Below are 25,409 nucleotides of genomic sequence, written 5' to 3'. Positions count from 1 at the left end.
TGAGAATCACCAGTTTAGGGGCAGAAATGGTAAAGTCCTTGGCAGCTACTAAGTGAAATCGATGGTAGTAGACATGAAACTAGCTAGAACATTCATTTCACTCAAGAGATGCAGCATTTTGAGAGCTTCTAGTCTGCCAGCAATTTTGGTGCCTTCTAGTCTATGAAATAAAATCTAAGCAAACAAATTCCAAACTTCAAGAAACTTCATTCTTAAGCCAGCTCTAGTCATTAGAAATAGTGATGACATTAAAATCAGAAAATACAGGATGTATCTAAATAGTTTAAATGAAATGTGGTCAAAAGGATTAAAATATCAACCAAACAAAATCAATTTTGTGAATGGGTGAGTTACTCGATTTCATAAAAATAATTTCTAAGTGTCCCAAAAAAATCAAATACCATCATGAAAACTATCCGTAAGTCTAGTCCGCAGTTTTTACAGTGCCTGTAATAAGAATAATCATAGGAAAAATAAATGTGTAGAAAGGAAGGGGAACACTCTGAAACGTCCTTGGCGAACGTGTTTTTTCTTGTTTCAGTTTTGCGGTGATTTCAGTTAACTCCAGCAGATTTTGAATAGGCCATGCACACACTGAGAGAACATTCACTCTGCACATACAAAATGCAGACACTCCAAAGAGTGTGTCATCCATCATTCAAGCACAAGAATTATTCTCACGTGAATTTAAACCGGTAAGTCTGAATCTCAGCTCTCTGAAAACGTGACCCTCTGAATGCATTGCACTTTGGGGCATTAACAATGGATCAAAAAATATGCTTTTTAATCACAGTTCACCACAGTTTAAAGGTTTTCAGTATAAATTTAGCTTTATGTGAAACATCCCAGGCTCTGGGATGTTACTTTGGTCAAAAAGCAAAATAAATCCCAACCTTACCCATTCCTAACAGGTCTGAATTTGACTAAGTGGGACTTGTAACTTCAGCATGGCAACATGCATCAGTTTTCCAAAAAGGAAGACTGAGCGAGCTTAGGGAACAATTCAGATACAGGAGAGACAGGAATATGAGCTCTGGGCATTTTGTTTCATACGGCAACATGCTGTAGCCAGGGGCCCAAGAACAGGCAGGCCCTTATAGGAGTACAGCTCAGTGTAGCAAACTGTTAATCCCTGGCTGACCTTCCTACATGTAAAATCAACAGTTTCCACAGACCTATATACACTTAGCTGATACTAAGAGGGACACACCTGTGCACTTTTCCACTGTAACATGTCACCCAGGAAAGCTCTGCCTGGATGACCCCCACGCATAGATTCAAAGAAATAAAACAGTGAATATAACTTTCAAACAATTATTCCTCACAAGCTTTCACGGAGCTCATCAGTGAGATATATTAATATGAGATCTGTTTTCACACTGGATCATTCAGTAGGGTACAGGAACACTTGCACATAGAGCATCTCCACACATAAGAGCCACATACTAAGCCCAGTCCTTTATAATACTCCTGTGACAACAGTAAATTAGTAAGTGGCTGGAGCAAGGGCATTTAAGCTTAAACATGAGTGACCTTCCACCATTTCCTGGCAGGTTCCAGCCTAAGGGATTGAGCGCACTAAGTTACTCGACATCTGATCTGGTCACCACTGACATCTGCCCCCTTGGAGCTGTGACATTGCAGGGCACACAGCCACCCCAGGGAGAAGGCCAGAGAGGGGCCCCTGGACAAAAAAACATTCACTCCTGAAATCTCTCTTTTGTTAAATTCAACAGCAGTTGAATTCGTAGTGCTGCCTCTCAGCATGTTCCACAGAGAAATAACAGAAAGCTTACAAAAAGCTGTTATTAAGAAAATAATGTCAGTTTCCTTTCAAATTATTTTTTCTTTTTTTCCTCTTTCTTTTCCCTAGTTCTTGGGAAAGTCTCATAGGCCAGTGGTCTCCAAACGCTTTTGATCATACACACTGTCATTAAAAAAATGTCTGAGCACACACTCGCAATGTATGTAATAATTTATCTATTGGCATACATCTACTACCGAAGGTCTAATATTTTCTTCCCGCATCCCAGCGGATTTCACTGCACAGCCTGATGCATGCACCCCACTTTGGAGACCCCTTCCACAGGTAAACTGCAGTTCCAGGTGCACCACAATGAACCTCTGAAGTTTTCTACGTAAGAAGGAAAGTCAGAAGAGGTATAGCGTACCAGCTCAAATATCCTGCAGTTCTTGCTGTCTGCACACTTTCTTTTACCAAAAGTCCAGTAATAATTCTACAGTGAATTCCCTCAGCCTAATAATTAAAACAGATTAATAGTGAAGACAAAATTAATTTTCCAGTATCTCTCTCCTCCTTCTGTTTCTGATTGAATGCAAGCAAAATTCCAAAAGGAACAAAAGTACATTTATTTTTAACAGGGGAAAAAAAAAAGAAATAGTACTAAAACCAGAGTATGGCAAATGCAGTCAATGTGAGAATGTTGGATTTAACAGTATCCGTGGCTGCTATAGCTGTTAACCCATCTCTCTCATGTAGTCATTCAAGCTACTGTAGTTTTGGTATTGGGCATGAAGCTGGCTATGTGAGAAGGAGATTTCTTGGGGTTAAGCTATCAACAGGATTTCACTGGAAAACAAAAGGGAGGGTCAGAAAGTACTGAGCTGTCCTAGAAAACCCCAAAATGTTCCATGGTCAAGGACACAGAAGATTTTAATTGATACAATAAAAAATAAACTTTTCTGCTTCTTGAAATTAAAACACCAAAAGATGATGATAAAATACTTTTTTACAGATCTTTTTCTTACCTAATAATGACACACTGATTTTCTCTGTCAATAATCATATTTCTGTACATGCTGTCTGCAAGAGCATAAATATGTGGCGGGTTTTCATATTGTGCCTAGGAGGGGAAATAGAGAATAATTTTTCAACACAGCATCAAACAACACAGAAAGAGCAATATACATTTTTTATTTAAATTGGAAGAATTATTTTCCTGGAAAAACAATCCTGAATCCCACTTTATACTGAATTTTCCCCAGGAATTTTTTTGTTCATTTAATAAAAACAAACCAAAGTCTCTGGGTTTTGTTACCGATCTTTCTCTCATCCATAATTTTCTCCTAAACTGTTGTAAACACCCTGTTCTAAAAATGGTCTGTGCTTGAAATATATTACTTGTCCAAGAGAAACTCACATAATTTAAGCCTATTCCACCAATGGTCATATGCTAACAATAAACTACCTAAACCGCTACACAGAGCCTGCTGCTGTATGTCTCATTTTCATCCGCTGAATCCATCCAAACCAAATGATTTCCCGAATCTATGGACATGCCCAACTCGAGCAGACTGGGAAACTGAATTTTCAGTCCCTAATGTCCTTGTACTGACTCACTCTTCAAGCTATGTTTTCACAAGTGGCATCTAATTTTGGCATCTCAATTTTTTTATTTTCTTGTCCAGTTTGAGAGTTCTCAAGTCATAGTCTCCAAATCCACTAACAGCCATTTTGTATTGTGCACCACACTTTAAGCACACAATAGCTTAAAAACTGCCTTTGCAGAAGGAAGGACATGTCCTTGCTGATACAGAATAGAGTTAATCAATACCAGTATTTTACTGAAATACTAAACCTACGTTCCAGGGAATTCAATGTGAAGACTCAATAGATGGTAAAGGATATCAACTAAGATCTCCCAGGATAGTAAAACGCTACCAAAACCCAGAAACAAATGCTGCCAAGAGTTCAACCACGTAGAATAATATTTACATGCCCTTGAATACTGCAGTACATTTTACACTGCTTTACTTACTGCTCCTTGGTACATTTCAATTTCCTTTTCCCCAAAGTATGGCATTTGCTTGAAAGGATTCACAGAGATTAATACAGAGCCAATATATGTCTGTATTCAAAAGAAGTTAAGGTAACCAGAATTTCATAAAGTATTGTCTTACCACTAGTGACTGCCAAATAACTTTTCCATCTATTACATAACAAACCACAGCTTCAAATAATAGTAAAAAACCCACAGCTTACAACAATTGTTAATAAAAATGAAATTAGCAGGCTTACAAGAATATAAACATATCATTCAATGGGATACTTTCATATTATCAAGATATTTATTTTAGGACAAGCTAAGTACAGAAACATGTATTAGGGGCCCAAACATGACGCACCTTGAATACAAATACAGAAAAAAAAAAACATTTAAACCGTTTTACTCCTTTGTAACTGAGGAGGTTGTATTGTCAGTATTAGAAAAGATTGGTTTGACCTTTGCAGAATACAGTACAGTGACACATTCTGATCTCACAGAGATAGCGCTGAGCATGCACAGTCGGATGGAAACAGCCACTAACTGAGCTAAATCGGACAATTACTCAGCTGCATGTACTAGCAGGGGAGCTAAGGGAATTAGGTAATTCAGTATGTGGTGTTATTTTATGAGTGTAACTATTAACAGTCCCTAGAAGTCTCATCCTGCAGGCTGCCCTATAAGACACTCAGTTTGAAGCTATTATTAGTCCCAGAAAGCTTTTTTGCAACATTTTGAATGTTAGTATTTCACTGTTCTGCATTCAGCTGCACGTGCACGTATATTTACAAAATACTTCAGAAACCTTTGGAATTAGAATTGCAGTATACATACATGAAGCAACTGATACTACTACTTACAGGCAGGACTGGTTCATTGAGCTGGGAGTTAGCAGTGTACCCGTGTCAATGAGTCCAAAGTGTTGTCCTGCAGGTTTTATTTAACAATCTGGAATTGTTCATAGGCAAACTTACTATCTAAGCTTTCTGTACAAAGTAGGAAAATTAACAGATTTATCCTGCTGGATTATCCCATGTAAGAATCTATTATTGAGGCTTCACAGCACAAAATGGTAACATGTTAGAGGAGAAGTATAACTCAGCGAACATAATTTCTGTATTGTTGATTTGCAATGCTTTCTTCATACATTTTTAAATTCAATTCAGAGAAGACTGACAACATCTGGGTCTTGAATGTAATAAATCAAGCATTCATTGTGTCAGTATAAACATCTGAAGTGGCAGTTTTCTGTTGGTAAACAATACCAGCATTTTCTGGGATGATTTGGTAATCTCTATGCAACGTAGCACAGAGAAATGTTCATTCAGGGGTGGACATACAAACAATTGAAAGATTCAGATATGATCTCCATTTTAGAATGAAAAGCCTTCGCAGAACTGCAAAAAGAGTCTTTTCTCCCTACACAAAGGAATTACAATGCTTTAAAAGAAGCCTCTGATCCCTCATGTGACCACAAGTCCCCTTGGAAAACATACTTATTCCTGCTTCAGTAGAAGGACCATCTCCATGTTAATCTCACTTATTTTTATAAGGAAAAAAAAAAAGCATAAAACCGTTTCTTCAGCACTGAGCAGTGAAGACTTTGTGAATGTCCTGCATGGAAGACGCAGTGTTCCACAGGGACAAAAGCACTCATTATACTAATAGGAAGAGCGCTATAGTTTGCTCCAATACTATAGTTTGACAAATATTGTGCAACTTTATCACGTTTCTATAAGGCAAGTTTAATAATGGTGTAGTACTTCATTGAACAGAGGATCCAAACCCATGTGCATACACATATTAAAAACCTCTGCAGTTTGGGATGGAAATGTCAGCACAACTGCAACATCAATTTTCCTCTATCAGTCCTTGTGAGCTGCTACTTAGCTCTTAAAATCTGAACATATGGAAAGAGCCAGGAGATGTTATATTTCCTTCCCTTTCTGCTAAAAAAAGTTAAACTCTTCAAGGAAACTATTCTCCAGATACAAAGTATGAAAAACTGGCTACAGTAGAAGAAGAAAGAAACTGTAAGGGTGACTGAACACTGGAACAGGCTGCCCAGAGAGGTTGTGGAGTCTCCTTCTCTGGAGACATTCAAAACCCGCCTGGACGCGTTCCTGTGTGATATGGTCTAGGCAATCCTGCCCCGGCAGGGGGATTGGACTAGATGATCTTTCGAGGTCCCTTCCAATCCCTAACATTCTGTGATATTCTGTGATAAACAATATCACTTTCTAGCACATAATTATATTGACTAGTGTTCACCAAATTCATTATTGCAGCTTATGTTACATTGTGAAAGCTAAAAATGGAACAGTGACTATTCTTATTTCAAGGAATTCCTTTCATATTAAATTTCAAACAAAAAGCAAACCTTTGGTGCTGAAATCTTTTTCTTGTCAGGTTATATGTTCAGGTATTTAAATCTTCCATGTTTTCATTAATCATAGGAAAAAAATTTTCAAGTGTGAACACTGTAGATTTACAGATGTTCACATGTTCACCTGTTCCCATCAGCCCACGGTTCACAGTATTAACGGTTCCAGAATAAGTTGCAAATGGGATTATGTCACAGCAAAAATGCTATTTTTAAAGCATTAGAATTCAGGAGATATAGAAGATAACACAGTATCAAGACACGTATATACATCTTAAACTTACTAATTCTTGCTCTTAGAAGTAGCATTACTGCAGTAGCTTTAGGGGTCACGTGCATATATAAATATATGGAGCTACAGGCCTATCTTCAGCAATTACAAGAACAATTCAAAATATCAAAAAAAATACCTTAAAATAATTTTTCAGATCTTAATTTCAACCCTCATAACTAGCTCAGTTTAGAAAGCATTTTGTGTAATCTCAGGTGAACTGTCACGTAAAATGCTCAGCATCTTTGAGTAATCTACTTAAACAGAATACATACATATAATTAGTTTCACATTGGCTCAGCAAGTCCACAGGGCCCTGCTAAAAACAACACTATAAAGGATACAAAAATATAATCATCCATGTATCGTTTCTTTAGGTTCTCCACTATGGAATCCTCTGTGATTTTGGAAAGAAGGACCATATCATCCACTCCACTCTGCTTGACATTGTGGCTCTGCCAGTGGTATCTGTAGTGTCCTTTGCTGCCCTGCAGAAAAGCACAATAAGCATCAAAAAGGTTACCTTGTTTCTTATTAGCGTTAAACAACCAAAACCAATCTATTCCAATTCCAGCTTCCAAAATATTTTTCCTTCCTTGATCCAGGCATTATATAAAGCATACATAAACGGAGTCCAACTGACTTGCCTCTGAACTATTGAACTTGCCTCTGAACTTGCCTCAGTGCAATTCTTTAATTGCACTGCCCTCAAAAATTAGAAGGCAATTCCATGGGGTTTTGTGAATGTCTACACACAGAAGGGATTTCAGATGGCAGACATGTCTAAACCTAGCAGAAAAAAAACCAATTATTCCAACTGAGATGCAGTTACTGGACGCAGAAATTACGCTCCTACAGTGCAACTATTAGTAGTGAGGATAATTACCACCTGAACTATTAAATTGGGTAGGGTGGATTCCCCATCCTTTACAGTCTTTTAAGTCAAACCTGCACATATGCCGTTACTCAAATGGAAGCTGTGAGCCCAACGCAGTAAGTATGCAGTGATGTTCTGCAGATGATGTTACGTGGCTTGTTGGCTGCGTGTCTTAACAGTCCCTTTTGATCTGTTAGTCACCATGCTTAACTGACATCTAAATAGATATTCTCTCCCCACACTTAGAGACTACTATTTCAGGATGCTACCGAAAACTTGTGACATTTCAAGCTGTGCCACTTGAAATCAAAATCTGTTTTTTTTCCAGCTGATTTGAACAGCAGTTAGGTTCTATGGATACACCCACAGACAAATTTAAATCCATACTAGAGCAATGCTATTAGTTCAGCTATAAATCCACTCTCCAAATCCAAACCTATTTTCTGCAGCCTGGCAGATAATGCTAATGGACTTCTGCCCTCTTGCCTTTATAGTTTAATTTTTGCTTACACAATACTGAAATCAGTGATGCTGGAATTAACACATTTTACACTCGGAAGTTACTGGGTATGCTGTCCAGGAAGGTGTGGCCAACAAAATGGCAATTCTGTCTATTAGCAATTTACAGAGGTGTAATTTTTGTGTACACACACTAGCAAATGACCTATGCAACTGTACTAACACAGAACTGCACTGGCCGATTTGCTTCCTCATGTCAATAGTCAAGCACTTGTACTAACACCAGGCCCAGGAGTGGGAACTACAAATGGAGACAGAGGAGCCAAGGTTCTTATTTTAAGCTGGGTTGGCTAAAAGTGTTCATTAAACTAGTCTCAGACCACGTTTTTCCACAAACTTCACTGCATCTATTAGGGAGAAAACCCAAAAAAAAACTAAAAAAGACACAGATTTAATGCATAATGTATATTAGCAAATGGAGTCAGGCCTATAGGTTAGCCTCATCTCAACTTGACTGATGTAAAAACCAAGGACCAACTGGATTTTTATCTCAAGCTAAATTAACTTGAACTAAAAACAGACCCATTTTACTACTGCAGACAGCACAGAACTTGTGGGCTTTATGTGTGTTTTCCATTAAGTGTCCAGCCATGGCTACCACTGATGCAGCTCCACCACTGCTAACAACACTGAAGAATAGCTGCAAACTTGAATCCAAAGAATGCTTTTAAATACAGTACAGCAGAGGTAAATATGTCTGAAAACACACAATCTCGGCAATTTTCTTGAACATCTACAGCCTTACACAAGCTTCAATAAAATAATAATCTTAAACTAGCTTAGTTTGCATGAACCTTGTCAATTTTATATTTGCACAATGGAAGCAGCAACCTGGAAGCACTGAGAAAATGAAGGAACCAATTAATTCCTGGAAATTGTTATAAAACATGTGACTGAAAAAAAATCAGTCGAAGGTTGGGTTATTGGAGAAAACAGAAGTCCAACAGAGAAGCATAATTTCCTTCAGTGTACTCATTAGCTATCTGTGATATTACACTTGGAAAAAGGAACTGGCAGGACAGACAAAAAGGTACGGTATCAAAATAAATACAGAGAATTACATTCTTAACAAAGCTATACAGAATGTGGTTTAGTATCAGATAACAGAGTAAGCTACAGAAAATGTGTAAGAAATTAGAGTGGGAAAACAATCAAGCTTCCCATTGGAAGCTATGGTACCAGAGCCAGTAAATTCAATGAGACGAGGACAAAGCTCACAAAGCCACGGGATACATGGAAAATGTGCACACAGTCTGCAAAACAGCAGGCTTTAAAAAAGCCAGCGACTGTTGTTGACTGTGATTAAGCCACACACACTACCAGGCCAAAGGGCTCCTTCCCAAAAGCAACGCGAACGCAAGCAATAGGGGCAGCACCAGGAAGGCTCAGCTTGCCCTGAGAGCAGCTCCCCAGCACTTACACACTGCTTTAACGTGCAGCTGTAATCAATCAGATCTGAGCACTACAGTATCACAGTCAAATGGAAAAGGATGCAGAGAGACTTAATAAAAAGGCAGCAGCCTAAATACCCAAGAACGCGATAGCATGGAAGACAGCTGAGAGTGGTAGCCCTAAGTAGTTCACATCAATCTTGTATCACATTTTAAATGGCAGTTTCTATCAGTAGTTTGGGACTGCTTTTTTTCCCGAAAAGCATGGCCTTACATGCAAATATACAGAGAAGCAGTAGATCATCACCAGATTATATTCAGACTTCTCCCTAGGATCTAGAAATAAACCCAAGCTTCAGTAGTGCCTAACCACATCTGTGGTTAAGTTTTGGTCTCACTCTCCCTTCTCCAGGACCCTAACACCAGCAGAATGGCCATGTGCAGTGGCTAGCACCTTCTCGGTCTGGGCAACAACACAGGGAGTGCTGTTCCTATAGGACACCACCTACCCCCAAGTTCTTGCTCTTCCAAGCATAAGTGACGACTACAGAGTCTAACCTGAATTTATCAACTTCAGTCACTTCCAACTGGTACTATAACCATGTTCAGCTAACAGTTAACTGGTTTTTATATAGTTTTGAAATTAAAAAAAAAAATCTTTCATAAATCTTCTGAAAAAAAATTCCACATCATATCAGTTGCCAAAGCAACTCTATATTTCACCAGGCTGCGTACCTCCTAAAGGTCAAGGATATACACTTAAAAATTACAACACTTTTCAATTGCCCACATTGCAAACACTAAGGATTTGTTCTTATTGCATATTTCTTGAGAATTTAACCTTTATTTTAGCTAGAGCTTTCTACTATCCACATAAAAATGTAGTACTCTTAATCTGGAGAAAATTCACACCTGAGCTAGTTACCTGGTGTCCACCTTAACTTGAACCTGCTTTGCAGGGAGGACTCTGACTAATTCACTCAGCTGCTAATTGTCCTCTGTTGTCCTTCACCCCTCTCCACCTGCTCCAGGGACCGGCTGGGTCTCCCGGGACTGACCAGGAACTTCAGAGCCAGCAGAACAAGGGCCGGCAGAGATGCCCCACACCCCTGTGTCAGCCCTAGCCACAGTCAGGACTCAGGAACCCGAACAGAGCTCCCTTGTGGCATGGCCAGATCTGAGTGAACAGAGAGGCTCAGAGCTTGCGGTCCATCCCTGAGCCTGGCCGTGCAGTTCAGATGTCAGCAAATAGCAACTTGGCTTCTCTTAGGTTTTCTCAGCGAAAGATGTGATCTAACTGTACAATAAATAAGGAAATGAAAGTCTTTTGTCAGCACTAACAACGCCTAAGCAGCTGAAAAAAGATGAGCTTGGCAGATTACAAAAAATACACAAAAAACCCAAAACACATCAACAGCCTGCTAAAAGCCGCAGAAGTGGAAACACGAGTGCTGAACCACCCGGCTGCCAGGCCTGCGTCAGGCTCTCCCCGAGCTTCAAACCCAGCACCTGGCGCTACGCAGGGAATGGAGCTGGGCTGGCAAAGCTGGAATTAAAGGCATGTACTGCATTGCTGTCAGCTGTTATTATTCACTTGGTTGCTGTTTTAGGCTCCAAATCAGATCTGTTTAGCACTGACAAGAATAATATTTATGAGTCAGAAGATGACCCTGTAAGCTAGGAGCCTACTGCTTCCAAGCCATACCGCTTCAGGAGTGCGTACAGTTACCACCTGGCTAGAGACTAGGCAGCACTGCCCTCTCCACCCCAACAACTCCATTATCCTCAGCAGCAAAACAATCAAGACTCTAAAGAACTTAAAAAATTAACTCTACTCTCACTTTGTACATCTCCCTTAACACCCGCTCATTAACAGATTAAGACAATTGCTCCATAAATACCAAGAGAGAAGATGTAAAATACTTTCTATGTACTAAATACTGTCTGTACTTTCTGTACTACTTTTGGTATGATATGGTTAAAGCATATTATTGTTTTGTTTGGAATGCAAAATAAATATTGATGAGATTTATTTACAGAACATTTTTTTTGCTGTCCTCCACCTTGTGTTACAATAGCAACTGCTGGTTTCTTATTTTTGCTTTTATTATTGTTTGTGTATTTTTACATTATCCTAAGCAACACGTTGTTTGATGTGGCTATAAAAAGATTGAGTCATGCTGTGTTACAACAGGGTTGTCTTTTAACTGGAAAAAAAAGCAAATATTTTTGAATTTCAAGCTGTTTAAAAATAGTACGTCTAAAAATAAAGCACTAAAAACAAGGGATCAGAAGAGACTATATATTCTGCCCCTGAGAAAGAGCCTCATTTCTCTCTCTCCATCAGAACTCTGTCTAATCTACAACAATCTACATGTCATAAATAATCATTCTTGGTTCCCGCAAAGGGAAAAATTGCCATCCTGAATCTCTGACAGCTTGTCTCAGTAGCAAACATCCATCCTCCATCACAGTGCAGAAGGGTTTCTCAGCCTCCACGAGGGAGTAAGCGTCAAAAGATCACAAGCACGACCTTTTCTTTCCCTTTTCAGCTATGACAGAGTACTATTGCATAAAAACCTTGTAGTTTTGGAGGCACGTGTCTGTCTACTCAGATGAGCGTTACGCATACAATACTAAATGATACACAGCCATCATCATCTTACCCAAAGACGTCACAGAACTGAAAAAGCTGCACACCATTTACTCTACACCTGACATCAATGCCTCTACCAATGGAGGCATATCACTAGTCTCATACATGCATAATTTGTACAGTTTTTCCATCTAATAAGAAAAAAAAAAGAAACACAACTTTTTGCAGTGCTAGCATCCATCAAAATAACAAACTTTTATAATCCACTTACAGGAATCTTTCACATATCTCTATAAAGGGAAAGAGTCTGCTGTTCTCAGTAGAGAATACTGCAGAAATACTTAATGTGAATTTTGGTCCTCAACTGGGATAATCAAAACTGAAAAGCCATAGCAGACAAAAGTGCTCCAAAATAGCTCTTGTATAGCTAATGTTAGAAAAAATAGAGATACTGGCAGCAATGATGTGACCATGTTTCAGAAAGGAAATTAAAGGAAGACAGCAGAAGCAGCTAGATGGACAAAGATAAAAGGCAAATTATTTAAATTTAACATGAGGGAAATATTAAGGGAGACAAAAAGCAGTGCTTTAAGATTTGAGGAAATAGCAAAGCAAAAATATTGAGCATCTAGCAGCAGGATAGGCATTTTATACAGAGAACTAAAAATACCAAAAATGCATTAAGGAATGGAAACTACTAGCAGGTTAATATCCCAAAAACCACAGCTAGGGAAATAAAATACTGAGAAAAAGATTTCTGTGGGGAAAAGTCACCAGTTCTCACTGTTTGCTCTCAGACCGGAGTGGATTCAGCCCAGTGTGACTAGAAGGACTGACTCCAGAGCTGGACACAGGCTGTGGTACATCCCAGTTGCTCCCACTAGCTCCTGTGCGGGTGCTGCCTGCCGCAGCAGGGCCTGGCCCCGGGGCAGCTCCCCATCATCACCTCCCGCTCTGAGCTCTGGAGCCAGGGAGAGGAGGAGAAGGGACAGGAACCAGAGTCTGCTTACCTGCATAGCAAACGCATGCTGGTAACACAATACAAGCTATGGGAAGGTGAGATGTCTACAGGGTAGACACATTATGCTCATTTTCAGGAGTCAGGAAAGACAGCAGCATTCTTGTAAAATAAATAACAGAACATTGGCAAAATAAAAGTTATGTCAGTGTTTGACTCTGAGGATCATGTATTGCATCAGTATTAATTTTCACTAATATTTTTAAAAGTCTATTTTTAAAAAGGCACAGCTACTCGACAGAACAAAATAAGGATGGGAATGACCTTAAGAGCAAATCATGCTAACGTGCGTAAGTCTTTGACACAATTTATGGAGACAGTGGGCAGATACCAGAAAGTAGTTAATGAACTGTAAATTCATGTTTGCTTACCCCACAGCTTTTTGGGTGGCTGTGGCTTTATGTTCCAAGAAATAATCTTCTCAAGGAAATGCAATGCTGTCAACTACTTAATATGGTTGACTTGCTCTTAGACATTAACTGCCTTACTTGACTTACTAAGCAGTCTCCAGAGCTGTTCTAAGTTTGACTTGTTCCTCGCAGCATGAGTAGCAAAATTTCCTGTGACTGTGGTGGATTAAGGATAGGCCTTGCAATAGCAATATTCAGTCAAATAGCACGTACATACATATACACCTCCCCCCCCCGCCCCTTCCAATCATTTCACTGAGTAGCATCTATGCACACTAACTCTAGATCTGTCAATTGTATATGCAGTTTGCATCTGTATATACTCACTGTGCAAGTTAAGGAAACGCAAGAGGGCAATTAAAACAAACAAGTTTTACCTTGGCTGTATCAATCCTTAATGCATAATAAAGCTTTTATATCTGTCACTCTTGCCATTAAAAACAGGTTTCCAAGGGGTTTGTGCAATTATACATCTTACACGTAATACTACAAAATACTGTACATTTTAACCCAAACTTACTACCACAGTTCCATAGAGTATTAAAATTCATCTTGGCACCTGTACAATATAGGGGCATATATGTGTATGTGAACTTTTTCTTCCCTCCTTCATCGTCAGTACAAAAAAAATATGGGTGCTGGTTCCTCCTCCTGATATCTCCCTGAAAAAGGGATGCTCTGATATTATTTGCATACCACCTCTGCCAAAATGCTACATAGCAACTGGGATCTTCAAGGCCAAAGATCACAAGATTTTCCACAGCTGCTATGCCCCCAAAGTCTCCGCCACCCCTTTGGGAACAAGAACATTATATTTTTTTTTTTCTTTATTTTTTTTTGTTTGCTTGGTTTGTTTGAAAACAATTTGCCTATGATGAATTTACTCTGAGTCTTCCTGTGTGTCATGTTTACAAAGTATATTATTATGGTCTTTAATTGAAAGATGTAGTTTGAAAACTCAATCAGTAAATTCAGACAAAATGTCACTGCCTCTCCTATAGCACCAGACTGAAAATGTTTTTCCTTCATCATCCTGAAACTAAATAAGAAATTGAAGTCAACTGGGAGCTTACCATCTGGTTTCCAGAGAGAGGAATCTCAGAACAGCATGACTCAGAAGCTCTACGCATGGACCAGTGTCTCACATACGCACTGCTAGAGGACAGCATTTTGATGCCGCATGGTACACGTTATATTGGTGCCAGTTGAAGTTTTTGGAGAAAAAACAGTGGCGTATTACAATAATGCCATCCAGCCATGTCCTGTTCCTGCTGATGTCAGTGCCCACTACCCTGCCCGTCTCCCAGCTTTTGGAATCTCAGGCTTTAGCACCAAACCATGCTCGCAGGCCACCATCACCCCAGTGAATTCCTTTCTGCTCAGTCACTGCCCTCTTTGTGTGGCTGCACATGAACAGCAGTCGGAAGTGGCTCTTCCTTGCCCCCGCTTCTACTGACCCTTTTGTTTCATGGTAAAATTAAGGTATTTGTTCCCTCATCAGACTGATACTGCTAAGACATTAACCTCAGGGTTTAAGGCCAAAGTCTGTCCCCAGCAGTACCCCTGGCTGATGACTTTGTGACAGAGGGTTGTATTAGAAAACTATTCCTCTGTGCAGCCTGCCTACTCTTGGAGCCTCCCATTACCCTTTTACAACAACAATTCAAGGGTGGCTGTTCCCATCAGCAGACTAAGGGCACATCGATTCACCAGTTAGCTGGTGAAAGCAGTTTAATGGCTGGTTAGCCCAGACTCTCCACGTATCACCTCCCTGTATCACACCACTCTATTTTCCACAAAGAGACAGTGGTCTTAATGAGAGGATGGCTACAGCATCTCCTCAGATCTAACCACTTGGCATACAAGTGTGCATTTAGTAGCACAAGCAGCAGATAACTGCTGTCACTCACTCGTTTGGGCACCTGAGGATCTGCCTTTGCTATTTCACTAATGTATACAAAATTGCTGCGGAGGGTAGGGATCTGGGGGAAAGCTCAGTAGTCTTAAACTGAATTATACAATTTTGTTTGTTATCTACACGAAAGGACCAAATACTTGGTACTATGCCTTCTGGAAGATCTGGTCTTTGACTGGATTTTAATGCTACCTGTTCCTTCTGTCATGGTTTCCCTTTCTGTAGACACGCAGCCCTCCCACAAATTACTACCAGATTCAGGTGTACCAGAAAATATCAAGAGAAGAAAAATAATTATTATAATCTTATTTTTAGCTGCAGGTTTTGCTTCTTTTTATCTATGCAGAATAGAAAATGAAGAGGATTGCAATATTTCTGAATTCATTAACTTAGTATTTACATTGATAAGTCAACAAGACAACACTGAAGGATGAAAGGATAAATCAATACATTTTTTTAAGTATTAAAGATGTAGAAATCATTACAGTATTTGTAGAATTTCCAGGGAATAAAACCGCTCCTGTTAAAACACTGTTTAGTTACTACTCCACTGTAATGGAAGAGTATCAGTTACAACAAATCCGCTCTGTCTGCATCTACCAAATCAACTTCCAAGTGCGTCACTAGCGCCTTCGAATGACTGAAAAGATCTCCTTCCAACAACAAATGTTTACATCATCGGTTCAATGTTTTAATTATAAGCAGGAAGACACTATACTCTAAAAGAAAATACTTACGGCTCATATTTTTAGTTACACCCCAATAAGCTGTGACTTATCTTTGAAAAACATGCTCAATAGCAATACCACCAGTAATCATGAAGCATGACAAAAAGAGAGGAGATGCCAAACTATTACAGTTTTGACTCTTTCCTTGAATTTACTACAAAACAGTTAACTGTAACATTATCCTCTTGCCATAAAATATTTACTTTTCAGCAACTGCTTTTGTTGAAATAACATTGCTACTGGAAACTTTTACATAACAAAATGATAGTAAACATCTTAAATAGTGTATTGTACTGCACAGAAGTATTATTTGGATTAAGAACTATATGTCTACCAGTAAGACTTTTGCTTTGATTTTTTCATTAAGACTATAATATCTTTCTACACATTTTAATAAACTAGATGTGTTAAACTTGGGTCATAACCTATTTTCCCAGACTGCTAAGGCTTTCAGGGTTTTTTTTTTCTATTCTGCATCAGTACACACACAAGATAGTGCTGTTTTTTCCATTCAAAATATTAAATCACTGAAAAAGCTTAATGAAATCAGAATAATCAAAATCTAGTAATTTGTTTTCAACCTGTAGTCTGCTACTTTTAGAAGATGAAGAAAAGTAATTTTCTGTTACCTGGCTAATTAACAGCAGAGCGGCTCATGCAGACTCCGGAGCGGCCGGAGCCCGGGGAGGGCTCCTGGCCCCGCCGCACAAGCTGCACCGGCAGCTCGGCGGCTGCAATTCAGTTTTTCTCAGCTGGGGAGGAGGTCTGCATGAGTAACACTCCCAAATGCCACCAAATAACTATTTATGACAGCCTCTCTAACCCTGCGATGACCTTCACTGCTTAGCCCGAGCTTGCTTCTGTCTATCCTGCTTTTAAGACCATGCCCAGTGTATGTCCTAGAGAAGGATGAACCGTAACTGCAGCATAACAACTTCAGTGTTTTTTATCCTTTTTATGCATTCTAAAATTTTACCTCAATATGCCTTTTCTAAGGTTCTTGGGTATTGAACGATGATCTGCAAACACCATTTTTACTGCCTGAACAGTCCAGTACAGAAAGCTCTTTAAAAATACAGTTTTAATACAACGTACCAGCTCTCAGACACAGATGGCAGAATGAATATTTTAAAATGGTATTATTTTTAAAAGAGCTAAACTATCGTTCCCAAATGTGTAAAGAAACTGAAACAATCTCAACAAAGGGATTATTTTTGGTTGGCTTAGAGATTTAATTAAAGAATAAAAACATCTATGCCCCAACATACCCATTTCATTAACTTAATAATACACTACCTATGGAGACACTCTTACTTGCCTATCACCCCAAACCTACTTTTTTTTTTTCTTTTTCATTTGCTTAGCACATATTCACAAGACCTCTGGATACAAACCAATTTAATTCTAATGTCATGCACCAACACACTCCAGCAACAATAAGGAATATATTTTACACATGAAACTATATTGTTTTCTTCTCAATAAATTATTGAACAACTATAGTTTTGTTGGGTGTATTTGTCCTCATCTCATCAATTGCTAATGGATTGTAAGAATACAACAGGTTGGGCAGATTATAGAAATTGGCATGGACCTTGTTTTATTACTCTTGTTTTTAAGAATATAAAACTAGAGGTTTTTATGCCAACAGCTTCATCTAGTTGAGTAAAAGTATGCAGCAATTTCCACAAAAATTGAAAGACTGATTTCTAAAATAAGCACATTAGCTAAACCATCCCCCTGAATCACATCTGAATTTAAAATAATTTTGAAAAACCACAGTTGAGTGTCTTTGGTTTCTTTTCTTTTTTCCCCTTTTAGGTATAAATGCAGCCATTTTCTAAACTTATTACAAACCAGAGGGAATATAAACTTTTTTAAGTGGAGATTGTCATGTAGTCACATGCCTGTGGCAGTTCAGACTGAAGAAAAACACTCTTTATTGTAATAGGCATAATAAAGCAGCAAAAGCTGCAACACAGCAGATAACTGTGGCCAAGATTAGTTTTTCAACAGTATGTACCAAAAAGCACCTTTGTGCTGACACCACAAAACTTTATTAGTGTAATGCACTGCTCAGAATTATAACATTTAACTGCTCAGATGCCAAAAACAAGACATTCAGTCAACTGCTCCTTTCTTAGCATGGGCACTGGAAGGGTCACTGGTTTCAAATTAACCTATTTTTGAGACATTTGCTTTGATCTTCCCAACCGTTATAACTAGGACCTGCCCTCCTGTACGCGTCGTGTTGCTTCAACTGGGACGAGGAGGGTAGTACAAGATAGTCACTGCTGTGTTGTACAAGTGCGGTGCCCCACGATAGAGAGTTCGTTTGCCAAAGTCCTGCTTGCAGAATTTCAAGGTATACTGTCAGGTTTATCTGGGATTTTCCCAAATATGTGGCTTCAAGAACATCTACTTTCATGTTCAATTAAAGAGCTGCATAATCTGTCCTTGGACTGTGTTCAGATGTAGAGCTCAGGTGACTTGATTTCTACAAAGGTCACTGTATTGGGAAGACCACCTGAACAAGGAGAGCCCTAGGAACTGCTGTCCCATGGTGCTGGACAGCTGTGTGGCCTCGGGAGGTGGGATATGCAGTGAAGAGCTGAACAGCTTTTCTTGCTCACTCAGGGAGAAGCAGGAGTGCTCCCCCCACACCAACATCCCCATTTCACATGTGAGCTGTCACCTCCTCTCACTGGTGACAGTGACTGGAGGAGCTCGTTTGGGGGCGCCAAGAGGAGCTCCACAGTGGGGGAGGTTCTAATGTAAAAATTGCTTTCTATGTTTATTTTAATTTCACAGAGTGCTGAGTAAACAGAGTAAAAGCTGCAGGACTACAGCAGCTTCCTGTTTACCTCAGCAGTGCTGACGCAGAGCAATGGGGAAAGGCTCAGGGAGGAGTGATCACTCAGCTAGGGCAGAGCTGACACCCAGGTGGTAAGACGCATGTGGCTCAACCCACAAATTCTTTTTTATTAGATTTCATGTTTTGCTATTCATGCAAGAAATCAGATTTTACTTCAGACATTGTGGTAGATAGACTATTCGATACATTGATTCAACCTTTAATTTCACTCTTTAAAAGAATCCAACCTTAATATTTATTTCAGTGCATGCAGATACAAATGCTTCCTTGTTTAATTATTACATAAACACAAACAAGAATTGCTTTGAGCATTCCACCTCAGGAATTATTTACACATCTTTCCAACAGACCAAATCTGCAAGTTTGCATCAGCCCCCAAAAGGCTGCTATTAATCAAAAAGCAACAGGAAGCAAAATCTTGGGAAAAGCAGTACACATCAGACCCGACAAATCTCATGCACTGTGCAGGAGACTCAAACAGATACTGTTTCACTTTCTCAGCTGTACATTGGTCTCTGGCCTGATGGGCTAAGTGCTTACTATCTGCTTCCAGCGTAAGGGTTGAGGATGGCTACACAACTACACTGTAGCTGAGGAGCACATGCTTCTAGAGCTCAGAGGAGGCCCATGGGAAAGCACATTCCGCTGCCACTCTTGACAGTCCGATTCCTCCCCTCACCCTACAGCAAGGATGTTAAGATCCAATACACAAAACTTTGCAGATCACTCCAGGTTTTCAGTTATGCATGTAAGGACCAAACCTAAACATCCTGGGGCAAAGACATCTTTCTTCTGCAAAGTACACAGTGACAGCAGAAAAAGTCAAGCTACTCAAAGTAAACATTCAAAAGTGGGAACTCAGTGAATGGATAATGAAAGTGCTTAACAGGGAACAATTTCATGCACAAGTTTGTTCATTCTTCATCAGTGTTTGATTTTTACTTTAACCCATAATTACACTACACCAGGGCAAGCAGGTCCCATCGAGTGTCCATAACAGAGATATTCTCATAAGCAGATTATCCTCCATATGCACATTACGAATAAAGTTAACATTTACCATTGCACTAATTTCCTTACACAGTTTTGATTATTCAGTCCAGGGCAGCTTTGAGAAGAAAAATACATTAAAAATACAGCACGTAATACTTTGGTTGTATAGAATTAACTGGCTTATTTTCATTTAATGAAGATGTTAGTTTTACTTCACTGGCTTTTGTTACAGTATCTTCCCAGTCAATATGATGAGAATGCTATTCTTTGAACGTTTTTCTGAATAACCCAACCTGCTTAAGATTTCATAAGGCTGTCATATCTTCATGTCAGATCCCATGCTTCAAATTATTTACTCTAATTTGTATTAAGCTTCTATCCTGGCTCTGTAGACTTTGATATTTCCATAATAATTCATAAGACACTCAACAAAATAAAACTAAAAATTAATATACGTGATCTCCACTGGCTAAGTAGCTCACCGCATTCTGCCAATGAAGCTGATGCCCCAAAAAGATGGAAGCATAGAAATGCACTGGGAATATGAAGAGTTCATTCTACTCTAGCACACCACCATGGGTATTAGTTGAATTATGTAAGGGAAGTGTCTGGCCCAACATTTTTCATACAACCTTCAACAGCCAGGAGACTGGGCCTTTATGGTTGTTATATAGGCTGCACCAATGCATGTGTATGATCCCTGCATCTGCAGTATCTTTGTTTTATAAACTACGGGCAATAGTTCACTAATAGATGAAATGATAGTTCCTATTGGTCTACAAAAGACAGGTTTTAGCACAGAAACAGCTATTTTTGCCCCCATTTTTTAAAAATATGTTAGAATGTTTAATGTTAATATCTACCATTCAAATTATTACTGGAACAAGAAAGCTAACTGAAAACTGATTTAGATATCTAGCTATCTTCATAACTGTAAGCTTTTACCAGATGCGTGAACAAGTGAGGTCATCTGCAAACTAGCATTCTTCATACATTTGCTATAAGAAACTGATACTATCAGGATATATATTAGATTCAGTCTCACAGATGTTGTATTGGCATAATTATGCTTTGAGAAGATATGCCAGCCAAGGATGCTCAGAATCTACTCCAGTAGGCTTATTGCTGCTGTTTCATACAACCCATAACTCTTATCACTGATTTTGCAGAATTATGCAAAAGAACAAATTTAAATGTCTGTTACACCCTGTAATTCAGTATCAGCATCATAAATATACATAGGTTTCAAACTACTTCTGTTAAAGGGAAACCAAGTGAAAAGCTAAGTTATCAGCTTTGTAGAAAAACTGCTGTATATCACTGCAGATAAGTCACCCTAATTTTATTTAAAAGAATCTCTGCGGTGGTGCAGTGTGATGCTGCATTTTCTTTCTTTTTTAATTATCCATTTCTGTGTCTGACCCTGGCTTCCTGTCAGAAAATTATTAACATTTTCTCAGTTGAAGACACCTCATTTAACTAAAGGTCTTTTTCATTTGAACACTCAAGTACAGTGAAGAGATGCAAAGCATCCAAAAATAGAAGCCCAATCCAAGTAAGTGTTATTCTCTCCGTTTGTACTGATGCATGATTTTACCTTCTACATTAGGTTCCTTTCATCACCATCTTCTGTATCCCTACCAACTTGCAGATCTCATTTAAGTCTTCAAAGAACTTCTGTTAGATAACTTTAAACACAATTAATCCAGCTACTTGTTTATGTTCTCTAACAGTAAAACAGTTTGGCATCTTACCTCCAAAACAGAAGGCTAGCTAGCTTTCACCATCTTAAGCAAAATGCTAAACTTCATAATGAACACTCAGAACAGGTGGAATTTAAGCTAAATCACAATGTTTCAAAATTGGGGAGTTGGAAATCAAGAAAACAACTTAGGTCTCAGATATTAAACTATGGCTGAAGACTCTGGCTTGCAGGGCTTCAACACAAAACCACATTAAACTTAAATGCTTGTGATGTACCGTGCTTTCAACTTCTGGGTTCATTCAAACTCTGAGCTGAGTCAAACACACATGAATTAAAAAAAAGTAATTTTAAATGTAAACTAAAACCAGCTGAATGACTTTTCATCTAAGCATACAATTCTGATGCAGAAAAGACAGCTGTTAGGTGAATACTGTTTCTTTCCCTCCACCCCTGAACAACCTGGATACAAACCAGATGCTCAGATTATCAATATCCTTCAACTTTTAGCTGCTGCAGTTCATTACACTGTTGAAGCCCTTAGAGGTAGCTTTACCTTCTTCTACACTCCACATCAAAGCCAAGATTTGTGGTCCTCTAAAAATAAAAGTTCTGGCTCAAAACCCAACTTGCACTCAAGTAGCTTTCCTCTAAGCTTACACATCAGCTTGCTAAGCAACATATTCTTATGACCCCATGAGGACCACAGGAGCAGCTCAAGGTCTTTCAGATGTGCTATAAATGCTGCCTTTGCCTCTGAAAACACACACAATTTAAAGTGGAGTGCTAAAAATGCGACCCAAATGCAATACCAGTAGCTATACCTTTAGCCTGTACCAGGTCAGTAAGAGTGCATTCTGCCACACACCCCTTTGCTATGCACCAGCATCACAAGTGAGGCATGCAGATGGACAGGCATATTTGGTGAACAGGTACCCATTAAGAGTTCAACTTAGCATTATTTCCAATTACTCCACACAGGGCTGTCATGAACTTTGACCAACCCTTCCAGTATATTTCTCCTTCCAGACCAGTTGCTTTGGCCCTCCTCACACCTGACCTAGAAACACTAAGGCACCTGTAAGTTAAGATTGAGAACAAGAAGGAAAAAAATTGTCAGGAGCATTCCAGGAGCAATACCAAAAAACAGCTCCTTAGGAAAGAAATATTGACACTTTCTACAGACTTCCCTGGTGGCAACTAAGGGTTCAACATGCTGTATCAGCCTTTGGATAATCCTAAACCTGCAGGTCAATGTTTAGGGCTTTCACTGCAGTTGCTGGAAGGGTCAAAGAGCTTTATTCCATTTTCACACTGTTTGAAATCAATCTCTAATTCTGCTACTACACAGCTGCCTGGTTTTGTCCCTTTTTCCTGTGAGCAATACCCATTCCTGTCTCAGCTGACCTTTGGTTTCTGAAGCAGCAGATGTCCATGGCTCAAGCTGGTTCTTGAGAATGGTTCAGAACAGGCAGCTCCAAGTCCTGGCTAAGCAGCAGGCCAGACTCTCAACCTTGTGCTACTTCAGAAAGACAGATCCATGCAGCAATAAAGACAGTGCCATTGTCTGCAGAACACAACTACTGTCCTTTCTTTACTACTGCATATTTGGTGTTTTCCCTAAATTTCATGACAATATGATTACGTGAGATTCTTACACGACCACGAATTTAAGTCAATGCCATAAACTTTTGAAGCATTGACCTATAATGTTTGAATACACATGAGATTATGCCAACGCACTGATGCAGTTCATGTTTCTACATTTATGAGACTATTTTCACAAAAATGTATTTTCTTCCTTTGAAAAAAAGATTTAGATATGAACTTACAGGCAAGTTCTTCCAAGTGATTTCAGGTAAGCTTTTTTTCTCAATGTGATCCCAGACAATTCCTTGTGACTACTGTCAGTTACCAGATTTGATAACTATTTACAGAAAAGAGCTATTCCTTGATACTACCACGAACCATCACTCCAGCACAGTCTGAAGAAGTCAGTGCTCAGAAAGTTTCTTAAGGACAAAGACAAGCATCATGTTAATCTCTATTAATAAACCTAATAAAGCACTCCAGCACAGTTCATTTTGTAGTCAAGCTGCTGGTACTTGGCCATAGCATCCACACAAACCTGAAAATAAAGAAAAAGGTCCTTACAAAAAAGAAAAAGCCAAACTGGAAACAAATTGTGTTGGAGCAGTTTTCCATGGAATTAAAAAAAAAATACAGGAATGGAAAAATATTTGGGCAGCCCTTATAATGCAATGCTGAGGCTCGGCATAGTACCGGTCTTTATGTAAATATAGCTAAGATTTTGCCAAGATAGTTGTGTCTAAATGTTTTTATTAACCAGAGGATAATTGTGAATAAAGGAATGTGGTATTCTTTTTAATCAGTTGCTTGAGGTTCTTTGGTGCCATAAACAACGTGTAAACGAAGCTTACTGAAATTCATTGAGGCTTTCAAAAACAAAATTCTTCTAATTATGAACACATAATTAAACAAGAACAAAGAACCATAAAATATCTAGGTATTTGTAATAACTTGCCAACCTATTCTGCCAGTTTTATTTATGCCTAGTTAGGTTTTGTTGAAAAGAAAACCATTCTCCCCTTGCTTCTGAAGAACGTATCCAGGCCAATTATGTTTGTCCCTGCAGGACTGCAAGGAAAGACAGTTCTGAGGTAGCCTATCCCTTTTTATAAATAGCATCCTTTCTTTAAATTTTAAAAAAAAAGAGGACATAACCCACACATCTTAAGTTTTTCACCTTGTCAGCACACTTCAGATTTCAGAAGACTAGATGAAACCTTAAGTTACAGATGCCACCTGATCTGCCACACTGAAATGAAGGACATTTGTTTCATTGCTTATGGAATTGGAGCTTCAAACATCCTCCAAAGTAACCTTTCACAAACACACACAAAAGAATATCAACAAAACTAAGTCCAATAAGACCAAACTCAACAAGACCATAGTAATTCATTACACAGATTTTTTTTTTTTAAACGAGCAAGGTATAAAGTCTGCCAGCACCTGAACAAATCTGCAAGTCTTTGCTATTTTGCTATTGAGAACACAATTTTTAGTATTTCAGACTCACTCTGTTGTTAATACATCCAGTTAATGAAAGCTATTACAATCACCTATGTTAATTAAGGAAAGCCTCAGGGTTTTTTCTTTAGGTTTTTCAAAATAAAAAGAACACTAGTAGAAACTGTGCTTCAGTAAAATTTGTAAATTGTTTATAATATAAGCAATACAAAATGCCTCTCCTCTAGGTTGCATTGCACTTAAATGCAGAAACATGCATGTAAAAGCCTGTGCTCACTAGAATGCCTCATCCAGTTAAGCTTTTAAATATGAATAACCCACTTTGTAGTTTCCTATTAAATCTTTAAGTTTTATATGCAGTCCCATAAAATCTCATTCTATCATTTCAGATGTCTCTTGATTTCACTTCAATTTAATTTAGTGAAAAACTGTTTTAACATGCAACATTTCCTCACATTACTGTAGCATTTAGAAGTAGCTGTAGACCAGGAGAGAAGTTAGGTGAGAGTACGCAGTTCACAGCCATGTCATCTCCTACTACTTCTAATGAACACCAGTACTATACCCAGTAGCATAAGGGCCGTTCACCCCCATCGACTTAAAGCATGTGATGGAAAAAGGGACAAAGGCACAAGGCATGGAATGCTTTAACCATTTCAGCAAATGAGGTGGGATGGGAAGTTATAAGGTTGATCATTTAGCGATGTAGATTTGGGATTCACACTCCCACTCTCAAAACCCCCACTGATGCCGTTACATGCTGTGGTTTATTTGAAATACGGTAACTGAGAAAAGCTTGTTTTCTACAAGGTTGCTTTAACAGGCACAGTTTTATGTATCATCTAGTGAAGCAATAGTGGAAAAATACATCACACATCAGGCATGTGATCTTTAA

General features: G+C 38.8%; 1 protein-coding gene across 2 annotated transcripts in view; it reads right to left on the bottom strand.

The window, feature by feature from the left end:
- MYO1E (myosin IE) overlaps positions 1–25,409 on the bottom strand; it is a 90,779-nt gene that overhangs the window by 49,872 nt on the left and 15,498 nt on the right. For both annotated transcript variants that reach the window (XR_011048953.1, XM_068410155.1), the window contains exons 2-4: positions 6,784–6,927; positions 3,780–3,869; positions 2,770–2,864 (exon numbers count right to left, since the gene is read on the bottom strand). Coding sequence is in view for 1 of the 2 variants with exons in the window: in XM_068410155.1 (XP_068266256.1) it covers positions 2,770–2,864; positions 3,780–3,869; positions 6,784–6,927 (329 nt within the window). In the remaining variant the exon portion in view is untranslated. The remainder of the gene's footprint in view (positions 1–2,769; positions 2,865–3,779; positions 3,870–6,783; positions 6,928–25,409) is intronic.

The sequence above is a fragment of the Nyctibius grandis genome, chromosome 11 (assembly GCF_013368605.1).
Source record: "Nyctibius grandis isolate bNycGra1 chromosome 11, bNycGra1.pri, whole genome shotgun sequence".
Taxonomy (NCBI): domain Eukaryota; kingdom Metazoa; phylum Chordata; class Aves; order Nyctibiiformes; family Nyctibiidae; genus Nyctibius; species Nyctibius grandis.
The sequence above is the reverse complement of the archived record's forward strand: the minus strand, read 5'-3'. Positions and strand labels throughout refer to the sequence as shown.